We start from the raw sequence: 15,160 nt of genomic DNA, 5'->3' as shown, positions 1-15,160 counted from the left end.
CCATGTTAAAGTCATTTATTTTTCAATGTGCATGATCTAACTGTCCTTTTTATACCTGGGTGGAGGGAAGGCTTCCCTCCACCAGCCAGCAAGTCACCCTTGGCAAGGTGTAGCACCTGCTTAGCCCCCCGATCAGGGTCGTATGAAGTCATGGGAGCAGGTGGTGGATGGTCGTATGAGCAGCCGGTGCAGATCACAAGTCCTGGTTATGTGACCACTGACGCCAGGCAGACAAACTCTGAAGAGTATTGATAATGGCTGGGGTCATCCGTCTGGTAAAGCCACTGCCCAGAAGAAGGCAATGGCAAACCAATTCCGTACAAAGTAGAAAAATTTGCCAAGAATACTCATGGCCATGGAAAGACCATGATTTCCCTCATATTACCACAAGGCACAGAATGACGATGATGCTGGCTCTGCTGAATTTGACCCTGACTCAGCTTTAGACATGGATATTTAGTTTTGCTTTCACTATCATCCCTATTTTCACTATCAATAATGAGATCATTCACTAGCATTGTGCTGAGACAAAGATTTCGAACTTTATGTCTTGAAAATTTAACCCTTCCATTCTAACAGAGGAACAGACACAGTCCAACACAGTTGTGCTGAACGCTGCGTCCAACAACTATGATATCACCAACTTGTCTCCGGGCACTGAATACGCCATCAGTCTCTACACTCTGTACAACGACAGGGAAGTGGCAACGCCAGTGACTATGTCAAAGACAGGTAAGTTACATGGATTCCCAGAGCCTTAGCATGATTACCAGGAGCATCCAACACCCAGAACCTGAACGGTTTGCACCCACACCTCTGTAATGGATCCTCGCTGCTGCTGCACTCGATTTCCCGAGGTAACACTCTAGTTTTAGACTTTACAGTACTGATGCTTTCGGGAAAACAACATAGTTGATCCCATGCTCTTTGCTTGTAGGTCATTGGGTCATAGAGCACTACAACACAGAAAGAGGCCCTTCTGTCCATCTAGTCCATGCCAAAATGTTACCTGCCTAGTTCCATCAAGCCACACCTGGACTATAGACTTCCGTACCCCTCCCATTCATGTACTTGTAAAGTGGTTGCGATAATCTGTCACCCCACTCCTTAACGTATTTGGCTGAGGGATAGGAGAAGAAAAGAACTTACCTTACGTTTGGAGGACGGACCTCCTGTTGGAACTGATGCACTTGGCAGTCGGCAACATCAAACGATGGAATCAGAGAACACAGGCATAATCCTTGGCAACGTACTTTGCTTGTACCTGTTGCTCTGTACGTTTGCAGACAGAACACACCATGAGCACTCTACCCATTCATTCTATGCCAGCTGCATCATAGAGCAGCTCCATTGACTCTGAAAAAGAAAGATTAAAGATTAGCTTTATTTATCACGTGTATGCACATAGATTTGGGTGGTGGGGTGGAGATACATCCCTACCAAAGGAGGTGTAAAATGCTCCTTCCCTCTTGCTAGCCTGCAGGTCACCCTTGGGCAAGGTGTAGCACCTGATTAGCTCTACCCACCCCCGATCAGGGTCACATGAAGCCACGGGAGCAGGTGGTGGACGGTCGTATGAGCAGTTGGTGAATATCACAAGTCCTGGTTATGCGACCACTGACACCAGGCAGACAATCTCAGGAATACTGATAACGGCTGGGGTCACCCGTCTTGTAAAGACACTGTTCAGAAGAAGGCAATGGCAAACCACTTCTGTAGAAAAATTTACCAAGAACAATCTTGGTCAAAGACCATGATCAGCTACATCATACAACAGAGCACATAATTATGGTGATGACATATACATTAGGACCATTTACAAAACTCTTAGATAGGCAAATACGTGATAGAAAAATAGAGAGTTATGTGGGAGGGAAGGGTTAGATTGATCTTAGTGTAGGTTAAAAGGTCAGCACAACATCATGGGCCGAAGGGCCTCCTGTACTAAGCTGTAACATTCTACATTCAGTATCAAAACGTGTAGTGAAATGCATTGTTTGCATCAATGGCCAGCACAATCTGAGAATGTGCTGGGGGCAGCCCACAAGTTTCGCCATGCTTCCGGACACCAACGTAGCATGCCCCAACAACTTCCTGAATCAAACCCGTACATCTTTACAATATTGAAGGGAAGTGGAGCCACCGGTAGAAGCACACACTGTCACAGGGAGAATATGGAAACTCCTTACAAACAGCACTGGGAATTGAACCTGGACTGCTGGCACTGTAAAACTTCTGCACTACAGCTACACAACTGTGCCACCTACAAAATGAATGAAACTTCCGTTGCGGTTGGATCAGTCAGTTACCGGGACAGTAACAGTGAAGTTAGATATCTAGGGAGGAGGCATTGGGCATTCGGTTTCCTTGTCACTGTCTTTCTGCTCTCTACACAGTGGATAATGAAATAGGTCTGGGAGCTGTAGCAAATTTACGGATAGTCGAAACAACCCATAACCGGATTCGGATCAGCTGGACCGCAGTGTCGGGAGCATCGGCATATAAAATAGTCTGGCGAAACCCCAAAGGTGGGTCAGTGGAAAGTCTTCATTGGTGTGGTGCACAAAATTCCAAACAAGGTAGTCAGAGAAAACATCCCTCTCAAACCTCATACGAATTTGGATGTTTCAACGAGATCACCTCTCGCTCTTTTTGGGCCCAGCGTGCTCAATTTCAACCCGTGTAACAATCCCACCACCCCAGAAACCATATACACAAGAGATTCTGGTAAACCAGAGCGACACACACATAGTGCTGGAGGAACTCAGCAGGTCAGGTAACATTAGTGGGGAGGAATATACAAGTGACACCTTGGGCTGAGACCCTTCATCAGGACCAGTCTGGCGAAGCTGTGCTGCTCTCTCTATTGCAAATACACCCTTTCTTCAGTGAACACTCAATATTCCAAGTGCTGTCTTGCCAGAACCCTGTGTAATTATAATAAAATAATCTTGTTCTTAAATCCTCTTGCAAAAACCTGCATATACCCAAAATACTCAGCTGGTTTGACTATGGGAAGAGAACCAGACTCAATGTTTCAGATCATTCCCTTCATTCGTGACCTTTCATCAAAGCAATATCCAGCATGTGCAATTATTTTATTTCCAAGCCCCGTATACTGTTTTCTTTAATTGCTCACTGGCCCTGCAATAATTTCCGTAAAGGGACATCCAGATCTCTCTGATTATCAACATTTAAAACACACCCCACCCTTCTATTTTTCCTACTGAGTTAGATGACCTCACATGATTTATCTGTTCATTGAGATGCCCCACAAAACAGGCTGTTCCGGCCCTTTTGGCCCTTCCACCCAACATTCCCCAATTTAATCTGAGCCTAATCCCAGGACAATTTACAATGACCATTTAACCTACTAACCAATATGTTTTTTGGATTGTGGGAGGAAACCGGATCACCCGGAGGAAACCCACGTGAACATACAAACTCCTTACAGCCAGCAGCAGGAATTGAACCCGGGTTACCAGTACTGTAGAGCATGGTGGTGAGCACTACACTACGTGACACCCATTCCACATTTATATTCCATCCCCCATGTCCTCACCCATTCATGTAGTCTAACTATATATCCTCTTGAAGTCTCCCTTCATTCTCCTCACAAGCTCACTACCTTCTGGAGTCATACAGTCTGGGAACCGTCTTTTCAGCCCGACTTGTCCATGCTGAGTGAGTTGTCTACCTGAGCTAGTCTGATTTTCTCCAGTTTGGTCCACGACCCAGTAAATCATTTCTGCCCATCTACCAGTAATGACACGAGATTTTGCAGGTGCTGGAAATCGCATACAAAATGCCGGAGGTACTCAGTAAGTCAGGCTGCCCCCGTGGAGGGGAATAAACAGTCGACATTTCAAGCCCGGCATGAAACATCAGCTGCTCGTTCTCTTCTGTGAATGTGACCTGACTTGCTAAGTTCCACCAATATTTTGTGCGTGTTGCATATGTACCTGTTTAAATGTCTTTTAAACTTTGTAACAGTATTGCCTCTACAACCTACTCTGACAGCTCGGTCAATATACCTACCCCTCCCTGCGTGGTGATCGTTTCCACTCTGGTCCATTTTAGTTTCTGTCTGTTTATTTATTTAGAGATTCAGCGCAGTAACAGACTCTTATGAGCTTGTGCCGCCTGCTTACACCCACTTGATCAGTCTGACCCATATGTCTTCGGAATGTGAGAGAGCATCTGTGCGCTCTTCCAACTAATGCAAACTCCTTTTGGGAAGTGGTGGAATTGAACCCAGGTCACCCATGCTCTACTAGAATGAAGCTAACTGCTATGCTACCATGCCACTCCAAAGATTTACCAACAAGCTTGGATATATTACACCTAGTCCCCTCAGTCAAAACATTGAAAGAGACTGTGAACAAATAGTAACATTCACTGACAGTACATTTGGTAATTCAGTGTACTCCACGTGGCTAAGTAATCATTTAACCATATAACAATTACAGCACGGAAACAGGTCATCTCGGCCTTCTAGTCTGTGCTGAATGCTTACTCTAATCTAGTCCCACTGATCCGCACTCAGCCCATAACCCTCCATTCCTTTCCTGTCCATATACCTATCCAATTTTTTAAAAATGACAATATCGAACCTGCCTCTACCACTTCTACTGGAAGCTCGTTCCACACAACTACCACTCTGAGTAAAGAAGTTCCCCCTCGTGTTACCCCTAAACTTTTGCCCCTTAACTCTCAACTCAGGTCCTCTTGTTTGAATTTCCCCTACTCTCAATGGAAAAAGCCTATCCATGTCAACTTGATCTATCCCCCTCATAATTTTAAATATTTCTATCAAGTCCCCCCTCAACCTTCTACACTCCAAAGAATAAAGACCTAACTTGTTCAACCTTTCTCGGTAACTTAGGTGTTGAAACCCAGGTAACTTTCTAGTAAATCTCCTCTGTACTCTCTCTATATTGTTGACATCTTTTCTATAATTCGGTGACCAGAACTGTACACAATACTCCAAATTTGGCCTCACCAATGCCTTGTACGTTTTTAACATTACATCCCAACTCCTATACTCAATGCTCTGATTTATAAAGGCCAGCATACCAAAAGCTTTCTTCACTACCCTATCCACATGAGATTCCACCTTCAGGGTACTATGCACCATTATTCCTAGATCACTCTGTTCCGCTGCATTCCTCAATGTCCTACCATTTACCATGTATGTCCTATTTTGATTAGTCCTACCAAAATGTAGCACCTCACAATTATCAGCATTAAACTCCATCTGCCATCTTTCAGCCCACTCTTCTAACTGGCCTAAATCTCTCTGCAAGTACCTTGTCAACAATTGTTGCTTGTCACAACAGATTTAATTCAACACTCATTGCATTTTGTATTTTCTCTTTCCTGTTCAGGTTACGAGGTCACCAGGGTTGTGTCACGTGAGACAAATTCATTTGACATTGACCACGTGCAGCAAGGAGAGATGTATGTCATCGAAGTGTCAGTGCTTTCCAACGGCAGGGAGGGAAGCCCGGCTAGCGTTGTTGCTAGAGCAGGTAAGCGATGAGGGGATGAAGTGTGCGTGCTGAACCCATTCTTCCCGAGAGCACCACTTTCCTCTAGACCATGGACCCCTTCCTAAATGGTATTGACCCATGGATTCCACAGGTTCACCACCCTCTGTTCTATTTATTATAAATTACTATGATTGCACTTTGCACATTTAGATGGAGATGTAATGTAAAGATTTTTACTCCTCATGTATGTGAAGGATGCAATAAAATCAATTCAATTCAAGGCATTCCTATAATCTAATGCTTTCCACCCACTTATTCCTCCATTTTTCTTTCATCCGGTTGCCTATTAAAGAGTCTCTTAAATGTATCTGCCTTTATCACCATCACCTGGCAGGGTGTTCCACACACACACCGCTCTCTGTGGAAAGAAAAGATACCTCTGACATCCCCCCCCCCCATACTTTCCCCAATCACCTTAAAATTATGCCTTCTTATGTTAGCCATTTCCACCCCAGGAAAAAGGCGCTGGCTCTCCACTCTATCTCCGATTTTTATCGTCTTATACACTACTCATCCTTCTTCACTCCAGAGAAAAGTTTCAGCTCACTCAGCCTATCCTCATAAGACAGCTCTCTCATGCAGTCAGCATTGTGGTAGATCTCCTCCACACCCTCTCTAATGCTGACACATCCTTCCTACAATGAGGCAGCCAGAACTGAGCACAACACTCTTGGCCTGTAAGGGGGTCAAAACCATGACATTGGGATTGATGTCAATTTATTTAGTATGGATTGGCATTGAGAGTGGTGCGATGTTGTGGGCTGAATGGCCTGCCCCCCCCCCCCCCCCATAATGTTCCATGACTTGTCATGGACATGGTCTGCATTGCTTGTCCATCTGTAATTGCCTTTGAACTGCTTCAGTCCTGGTGCTTTTGGGGAGTGGATTACCAGTTTAGAAGGGTCGGTGATGTATTTTCCACACCCGAGTTGGGTTAAGGGAGGAATCTGCTGGTGATGGTTTTCCTATCTGCCTGCTGTTCTGGCCCTGTTCTTAGGTAGAGTTCACAGGCTCGGATGGTGATGTGGGAGGGGCCCAGCTAAGTAGCCGCAGTTTCTTTTCGCGGACGGCATTCACTCATTCCAGTGAGAGGTCTGACTTATTAACTTTGAAAATGGCTGAAATATCTTCCTCCCCCTTCTCTCCATTTGGCGCAACGTAAGATGAAGCCGTTGGGCGCGTGACAGAGCTCCGCACCCTGGAGACGCAGAGTGATCGAATCCGAATCGCGTGGAGGGGGTTGCCCCAGGCTACAGCGTACAAGGTCACGTGGAAACGTGCTGACGGTAGGCCTCTTCTGATAAAAGTTTTAAACTCATCAGGCATCCCTGCCTTTCTAAAAAGCCTCTGGAATGATGTGTTGTGTGTTCATGCACCGTGCAATCTCAGAATGTTGTTTGTGTCACATAAGCGAGGTGTTCTGACTTTGAGTCACACAGGATGAAAACAGGCCCCTCAGTCCAACTGGGCCATGATGGCCAGGATATCCCATCCAAGCTAGTCCAATTTGCTAGTGTTTGTTCCATAACCCTCTGAACCTAAGAACTGGTGAATACGGCCTTTTGTTCTCATGCACTGATAATCAGGAATACACTACCGACTAAGATACAACAGGCTGGTACTATGGAATGTTTTAAAACACTTCTAAAAACCTCCTTCCTTAATTTAGCCTGCTTACAGGATTAGCTAATGTCCATTGATGTTGACTATATTTAAATAATTTTGTGGATTTGATCACATTGTATTCTATATAATGTTTGTCTTTATGATTTTTAATTTTGTCTCATATTTTTATGACTGTATTGATTTATCTTTACAGTCTATGTAAAGCACTGTGAGCCTGCATCTTAATGCATGAAAGGTGCTATATAAATAAAGTTGTTATTATTATAATTAAACCTTTCCAATGCATGTGCTTGCCCAATTTCCCCCTTGGCAGCTGTGGTTTGACAGGTGGCACACCTTATTTTTGGTGGCGAGCTGGAGATAAGTCTGTACCAAAGGAGGTGTAAGGCACTCCTTTGCTAGCCGTCAGGTCACCCATAGGGAAGGTGCAGCACTTGCTTAGCTTCCCCCTCCCCCATCCAGGATTGCACGAAACTGCGGGAGCAGGTGGTGGATGGTCGTATGGGCAGCTGGTATGTATCATAAGTCCTGGTTATGCGACCACTGACAATCTCTGAAGAGTATTGATGATGGCTGGGGGTCACCCGTCTTGCAAAGACACTCCCCAGAGAAAGACAATGGCGAACCACTTCTGTAGAAAAATTTGCCAAGAACAATTACGCTCATGAAAAGACCATGATTGTCCACAGGCTCATAACAAACAAATGAACACTTCATTTACATTTAGATTTACTTATTATTAACCAAACGTACATCAATACATTCAGTGATGCACATTGGATGCGTTATCAGCCAGCACAATCTGAGATGTACTGGATGTGTTGAGGTTAGCTCACAGATGTTGCCGCACATTTCAGCACCAGCACAGCATGCCCACAATGCTCAGCTCAGCCGAGTAAAATGTACAGCCAGCATTCCCAAGCAACAATGGCAAAGCAACATGTCTTACCCTTAACTCCCAGAAATCCATCGCTCATACTTAAAGCTTCCCTGGAGCATAGAAGCCCAGAGGAGTAACCTTATAGAGATTCATATAACCATGAGCGGTGCAGATAGGATGGATGGTCACATTTCTTCCCCCCCCCCCCCCCGTGCAGAGAAGTCTAAATGTAATGAGGATAAATGTATTGTGAGAGGATAAAGATCTAAAGAGATTCAAGAGGCAACTTATTCTACACAGATCATGGTTGGTGTGTCGAATAAGCTGCCGGAGGAAGCTGTAGAGTGGGCATATTTGCAAATGCTTAAAAGGCAGTTGGAAAGGTACCTGACTAGGAAAGGCTGAAAGGGCTGTGGTCCAAATGTAGGCAGATGGGTCTAGCTCAGCTAAGTATCTTGGTTGGCATTGAAGAGTTGGGCATGTGCCTGTTCCAGGTCTGCATAAATTGCCGAGCCTATGTTCTCACTCTCCAGCATTCTTCCCGATCGCATGCTTTTTACATAACATAAGAACATAAGAGATAGGAGCAGGAGTAGGCCCTTTCCTTCTTTTCTCTGCCCCACCTTTCTCTCCATCTTAAACCCGGTTTTATACCAGAGCATTCTCTCAGAATCAGAACCAGGTTCACAACTGTGAAAATTGTTGTTTTGTGAAAGCAGTGCAGTGTAATGTATAAAAAATTACTACAAGTTACAAAAAGAAATATGAAAAAGCTGATAGTGCAAGAAGAGAGCAAAATAGTCAGGTAGTGTTCCTGGAGCATTCAGAAATCTGAGGGTGGAGGTGAAGAAGTTGTTCCTGAGAAGTTGTGTGTGACCACTCTTGCGGTGAGTGATCACCAGCCTGAAATAGTAACCCTGTTTCTCTCTCCACTGATACTACCTGATCTGTTGGGTCTCTATGCAAATGACTTCAGGATTAGCCACTGCTTTTCTACTATTTTCTGTGTTTTGTACTACTTCCAGATTCACTTTGATAATGTTGATCAATTGTAGATTAATTTCCACCATCTATATTTCATATTGACTAAACACCACCAAAACGGGTCATTTGCCTCAGTCAGCATGATAGAATTTAGATTTAGTATGTGCGGACACGACCCACCCTACAAACTGCCTTTCCTAAAAGCTCCCTTCCGGAAAGCTCTCTCTTCTCTTTTGCCCGTTATGCCGCTGGTGTTGTTGGATCTCAGTTTTTTTTCTGATTTTCAGGGTTTTCCCAGGAGTTGGGGATGATGAGCAGTCTTAATTTCAACTATTGATTACTTTATAGTACAAGCAAATATACAAATACTAAGCAAATTAAATAAAGAGCTGAGAAATTATGCTAAGTGGTGAATCTGAAGACAAAAGAATAAAGAAGCAAAAGATTGTGTCTCTGAAAATTCATCACTTTTATAGATAAGAGAAGAAATTCCTTAGACAGCAATAAACTAGTGTATAGGCTATAGAATTAAAACAATTGCATCACGTGGGGAATGTGCTAATACTTAACCAATGAAAAATGAGAAACATGACAAACCATTAGTTTAGCTGCTATACCGCTTTCTGCCAGTGAGTGTGAAATAAACATGAGTTTGTTAATAAGTACAAACCTTATAAAAAGTATTATTAAAACAAACAGTGGTTTCCAACAGGGTTTAGGGCAGCAATGAAGGTCCTCCAACTCTGGTGATGTTTATTGCATCCTTCATCGTGTCTGTAGCTTCTTCTCGGTTTTCACTGTGGTCAGTCATGCAGGTCCCGGATGGAGATTCAGGAATGTCGTCAGACTGAGATGTATGACTCCGCATCGCTGTTTCTGTTTTGTTTTACCAGTCGGGGTTGTTAGCCCTGACCTGAATCCCTAACCCTGGACCGATGGACCACTCTTCGTCTGGCCTCCACCCTTTGACCAGTCAGGCAAGGTGGACCCTACCAACAGCCAAAGCATTAAGCCCTGACTCTAGCCAATGTAGCTGTCAGATCATTGAGGCACGCAAGCCTCCAAACCATGACTAGATTGTGGTCCTCTTGGAGGTCTGGAAAGCTATAGGATTAATAAAACAAAAACAAAATCTTCACCATTTTAAAAGTTTCTTCTCTCAGAAAGTTAATTTAAGCAAACATTCTAGTTAGACCTCCCCATCTATCTATATAATGCACTGTACTGTAAACCTTTAAACCACTTTATATAATGCTATTTACATTGTAAATACATGCTGTGATTTAAGTATTAATACACATTTTATTCTATATCTGTACTTTAATCTCTATTTTTTATATAATTCTTTATTCTGTGCACTTGGAGAATGTTGTTTTTTTGTTCTATGTCACAACCTGATAAAAAATCGACAACCATCTCAATAACTTAGTCTCTCAAGTCCTGGCAATATCCTTGTAGATCCTTACTGCACACCCTCCAATTTAATAGCATCTTTGCCATAGCACGATGCTCCAAATGTGGCCTCACATAACCTGTGAACATAACTTCTATACCCAGACGATGAGTATCTCAAGTGGTTGATGAATGGCAGCAAGTGAAAGTAATCTATAAAGAAAGTGCAGAAAAACGGGAGTGAATGGATAACCCCAAAGAGAGCTGGCATGGACCTGAGGGGTCAGTCAGCCCTTCTTTATGTGCCAATTGTCTTAAGTTTTGACATTATGTGAAATCTTCTGGACAGGTCCTGAGAAAAGAGCATAGAGGTACATCTTTTAACTCAATGCAACTATACATTAGTCACAGCATCTTCCACCAGGCACCAGTTCACAAGTACCAATTTCCAATTTCCCTCGGCATCAATAAAGTATGTCTGACTGTCTGTCATTGCACTCAAGTGTCTTGAGGTTCTTTTTCAGCCCTTTACCTCTCCAGCTTCTTACGTCAATCCCTCCCACCCTCACCCACCCACCTTCTACCTCACACACAACACGCTGGAGGAACTCTGCAGGTCGGGCAACACCTGTGGAAGCGAGCAGTCAACGTTTCGGGCCGAAACCGTCAGGACTGAAGAGGGAGGGGGCAGGGGCCCTATAAAGAAGGTGGGGGGAGGGTGGGAAGGAGAAGGCTGGTAGGTGCCAGGTGAAAAACCAATCAGAGGAAAGATCAAGGGGTGGGGGAGGGGAAGCAGGGAGGGGATAGGCAGGAGAGGTGAAGAAGGAATGTAAGGGGAAAGCACTATGGGTAGTGGAAGGAGGCGGAATGATGAGAGAGGTGATAGGCAGCTGGAGGAGGAGGTAGAGTGAAACTGGGATGGGGGAAGGGAGGGGGAGGGAATTACCGGAAGTTGGAGAATTTGATGTTCATACCAAGGAGCTGGAGACTACCCAGATGGTATATGAGGTGTTACTCCTCCAACCGGAGTTTGGTCTCATCATGGCAGTAGAGGAGGCCATGTATGGACATATCTGAATGGGGATGTGAAGCAGAGTTGAAGTGGGTGGCAACCGGGAGATCCTGTCTCCGTCACCTGGTTTTACCTATCACCACCTAGCTTGTACTGCTGCCTTTCTCCCACCCTCGCCCCCACCACCTCTTATTCTGGCTTCTTCCCTCTTCCTTTCCAGTCCTCTTAAAGAGCCTTGGCCCAAAACGTTGACTGTTCATTCATTTCCACAGATGCTACCTGACCTGCTGAGTTCCTCCAGCATTTTGTGTACGTTGTTCAAGATCTTCAGCACCTGCAAAATCACTTGTGTTCATGTCTTGAAATGCAAACAGGCACTGCTTTGAATCTTCCTTTGCATTGGTACTGATTCTATCTTTCACTACGCTTCCCGCTGTTTAACTTAGGCACCGAGGAGCGCAGAACCCTAAGTGCTTCCGTGAACTTGTTTGACGTGGATGGATTGCAGTCGAATACTGTGTATGTTATTGGAGTTTCGGCAATGGTAGGGACAAGCCAGGGAACTCCTGTCACCATCACAGTGAGAACAGGTGAGTTATCGGACCATCCATTATTATAACTAGGTATAAATGTAATGGATTTTCATACCTGTATAATGTCCAGGCTCGCTGCATTGTGGAGACAGTGTCATAGAACCTATTACAGAGAATAAGGTCATTCAGCCTCTGCTATCAAAGTCAAAGTCAAATTTATTGTCACCTGCACAAGTTTGCATGTTCTCCCTGTGATTTCTCCAAGTACTTCTGTTTCTCCTCACAGCCTGAAGATCATGTGGGTTGGCAGATCCACTGTAAATTGCCACTGGGATGTCAAGGTGGTGGGGTAGAGATACAGCTCTACCAAGGGAGGTGTAAGGCACTCCTTCCCTCCACTAGCCTGCAGGTCACTCTTGGGCAAAGAACCTGCTTAGCTGCCAAGCAGGTTCACAAGAAGCTATGGGAGCAGGTGGTGGACGGTCGTATGAGTGGCTGGTGCATGTTACAAGTCCTGGTTATGCAACCTCTGACACCAGGCAGATAATCTCCGAAGAGTATTGATAATGGTTGGGGTCATGTAAAGACACTGCCCAGAAGAATGCAATGACAAACCACTTCTGTAGGAAAATTTAGCAAGAACAATCATGGTTGTGGAAAGACCATGATCACCAATGTCATTTGATGCAGCACATAATGATTGTGATGATATAAAGATGAGGGGATTTGGCTGGAAGTTTGGGAACTGGGGTCATGGAATAGGTTTGCTCTGTGAAATGAAAACCTTAGTTGAAGATTCATCACAGGTATATATCCCCAGACAAGTCACTTCGAAAAGGAAAACATAAACTAAACATTAGTTATACCAGTTTTTACAAGAAATACAAACTTCTAGAGACATACTGATTGTATCATGGTCTGGCACAGAAATTCTAATTGACAGGAACTGCAGAGAGTGGTGGAGTCAGCCCTAAAGGACATGGACATATCCCTCCTAACCTATCAGAGGCTCTGCCTCAGGAAGGGAGCATCTACCATCAACGATCCCTGCCATCCAAGCCATGCCATCTTCTCACAGCTACCATCAGAAGCCTGAAATCCCACACCTCCAGGTTCTAGAGCAACCACTTCTTTCCATTCATTCGGTTCTTAAATCAAACTCACCCACAATCTGTATACCATCCATGCCACTAAGCCCATAAGTTCTTCATCATCAAGAATGTTTTCGCAGACAAAGTGACATCAATATCACTATGATTCCAGGAGGCTTTCATTATGTTAGTTATGACATAGGAGTCCCTTCGGCCCATTGGGTCTATACAGATCACAGAGTAATTCCATTCCCTGACATTCTCCCAACCTTCCAACCAATTCACCCAGCATCTTTCCTTCATCAATGTACCGGTGGCAATTTACATTGGCCGATTTACCTACCAGTCCCAATGAAGGGTCTCGGCCCAAAATGTCGACTGTTTATTCCTGACCTGCTGAGTTTCTCTGGCATTTCGTGTGTGTGTTGCACTTTAATTCAGATCTTTCTTTCTACACTAGAGCATAAGGACTAGAAGCAAGAGTTAGCCATCTGAAAGTCTGCTTCACCATTCATCAACATTACAACTGATCTTTGACCTCAGTGCCATTTTCTTATGCTCCCTGCAAATATTAATCAGCTTCCTTGTTTGTAAAAGTCTACTTTCTCTTTACAAGAGCCCCTCAGGGAAGGAGTGACCAATCTTCAAGTGGAAGAAGCACAAAGTACTCGGATCCGGGTCAGCTGGGTTGGTTTCTCCAGAGCGACCGCATACAGGATCACATGGCGGCGATCAGATGGTATGTGTTCCTCTTGGTTGGTTGCCTGGACCTGCAGGATTTGAGGATGAAGTGTGTGAAGATCAAAGGTTCTGGCTGGTGAAACAGCTTCACTGAATTGCATGGGATCCACAACATTAGTCAATGGTTTACAGAAGCCTCCTCCCACCCCTCCTCAGCTAATTCCCTCAATCTATCCCTCCATCCATTTGTCCCAAACTCAGGGGATTTGCATCTCCTTGTGCACTTAACTTTGACCACCATCTCCCCACTGTCTGCATAAGGATGCTCCACCTTGAACTGTCCGTTGAACTTATTAGTGTTAACACTGGTGACCCCAGTAATTGAAAGTATTTTATCTGCAATCTCTGAACTCTTCTGCAGTGGGTAAAATCTTCTGTCATGTCATCCTCTCCAGTCTGTGGAGAAAAGTGCTGGCTTGTTCACCTTCCTTGATGAGGGTAATTTCTCCACCCTGAACCCTTAGCTTTGTGTCAGACACGGGGACAGCTCTATCTCAAAGTAAATTTAATATCAAAGTACATATATGTCACCATATACAGCCCTGAGATATATTTTTTGTGGGCATACTTAATAAGTGTATAGAATATTAACCATAGCAGAGTCAATGAAAGGCCACCCAACTAGGGTGTTCCACCAGAGAGCAGAGGACAACACACTGTGAAAATATTTAACACAGCGAACTTATGACCACAAAGACACACATTCATAAAAAATTAGGAATATATGAAGCTATATTAAGAAAACATGTAAAAAATACAAATTATACACAACATGTGTTAGTTTTAAAGAATGCAAGAAGATTAATGTCATGTAAGCATTCATGAAATTTCCAAGGCTGGTTGATCACTGTACTGATGATCGGGAATAAACTTTCACAAAATATTAACACAGAATATTGCTCAGATGGTGTTCTCCTTTTGAACTAAGCCAGCACTTACAGACGATGGGTTACGGTGGGGCAAACAAGAGAAAGTCAACACAGGATTGAGTAAATGTGCTTCATTTTCACTCAAAAACTTTGCCACACCAAATGGCTGCCCTCACGTGACCCAACTGAATTTCAAATTTTAATTCAGCAGCTCCGTCAGAATAAAAGTCAGGAGCATTGTATTTCAAACTAAAAGCCTGAACACTGACCACTTGTACATCTCCTCTATTCCTAAGCAACAGAGTGCTTCTTCAAACACTCTCCACCCCTTTCTTCCTTTAATACATTTATTCCTCATTCAAAGTTACAAGGATTCGGGATCAGCTTTATTCATATTATACATTTACATGTATTAGAAATTTGCTCTGATGCGTTGGTGCTACATGAAACAGAAAACAACATTCAACAATTATAAAAGGT

The 15,160-nt window shown here is 43.9% G+C and overlaps 1 protein-coding gene across 1 annotated transcript in view; it reads left to right on the top strand.

The window, feature by feature from the left end:
- Positions 1–15,160, top strand: part of col7a1 (collagen, type VII, alpha 1) — a 320,662-nt gene that overhangs the window by 82,853 nt on the left and 222,649 nt on the right. The window contains exons 14-19 of the mRNA XM_059943970.1: positions 580–732; positions 2,397–2,528; positions 5,388–5,531; positions 6,716–6,838; positions 11,893–12,036; positions 13,687–13,809. Of these exons, the coding sequence (XP_059799953.1) occupies positions 580–732; positions 2,397–2,528; positions 5,388–5,531; positions 6,716–6,838; positions 11,893–12,036; positions 13,687–13,809 (819 nt within the window). The remainder of the gene's footprint in view (positions 1–579; positions 733–2,396; positions 2,529–5,387; positions 5,532–6,715; positions 6,839–11,892; positions 12,037–13,686; positions 13,810–15,160) is intronic.

The sequence above is a fragment of the Hypanus sabinus genome, chromosome 19 (genome assembly GCF_030144855.1).
Source record: "Hypanus sabinus isolate sHypSab1 chromosome 19, sHypSab1.hap1, whole genome shotgun sequence".
In the NCBI taxonomy this organism is placed as follows: domain Eukaryota; kingdom Metazoa; phylum Chordata; class Chondrichthyes; order Myliobatiformes; family Dasyatidae; genus Hypanus; species Hypanus sabinus.
The sequence above is the reverse complement of the archived record's forward strand: the minus strand, read 5'-3'. Positions and strand labels throughout refer to the sequence as shown.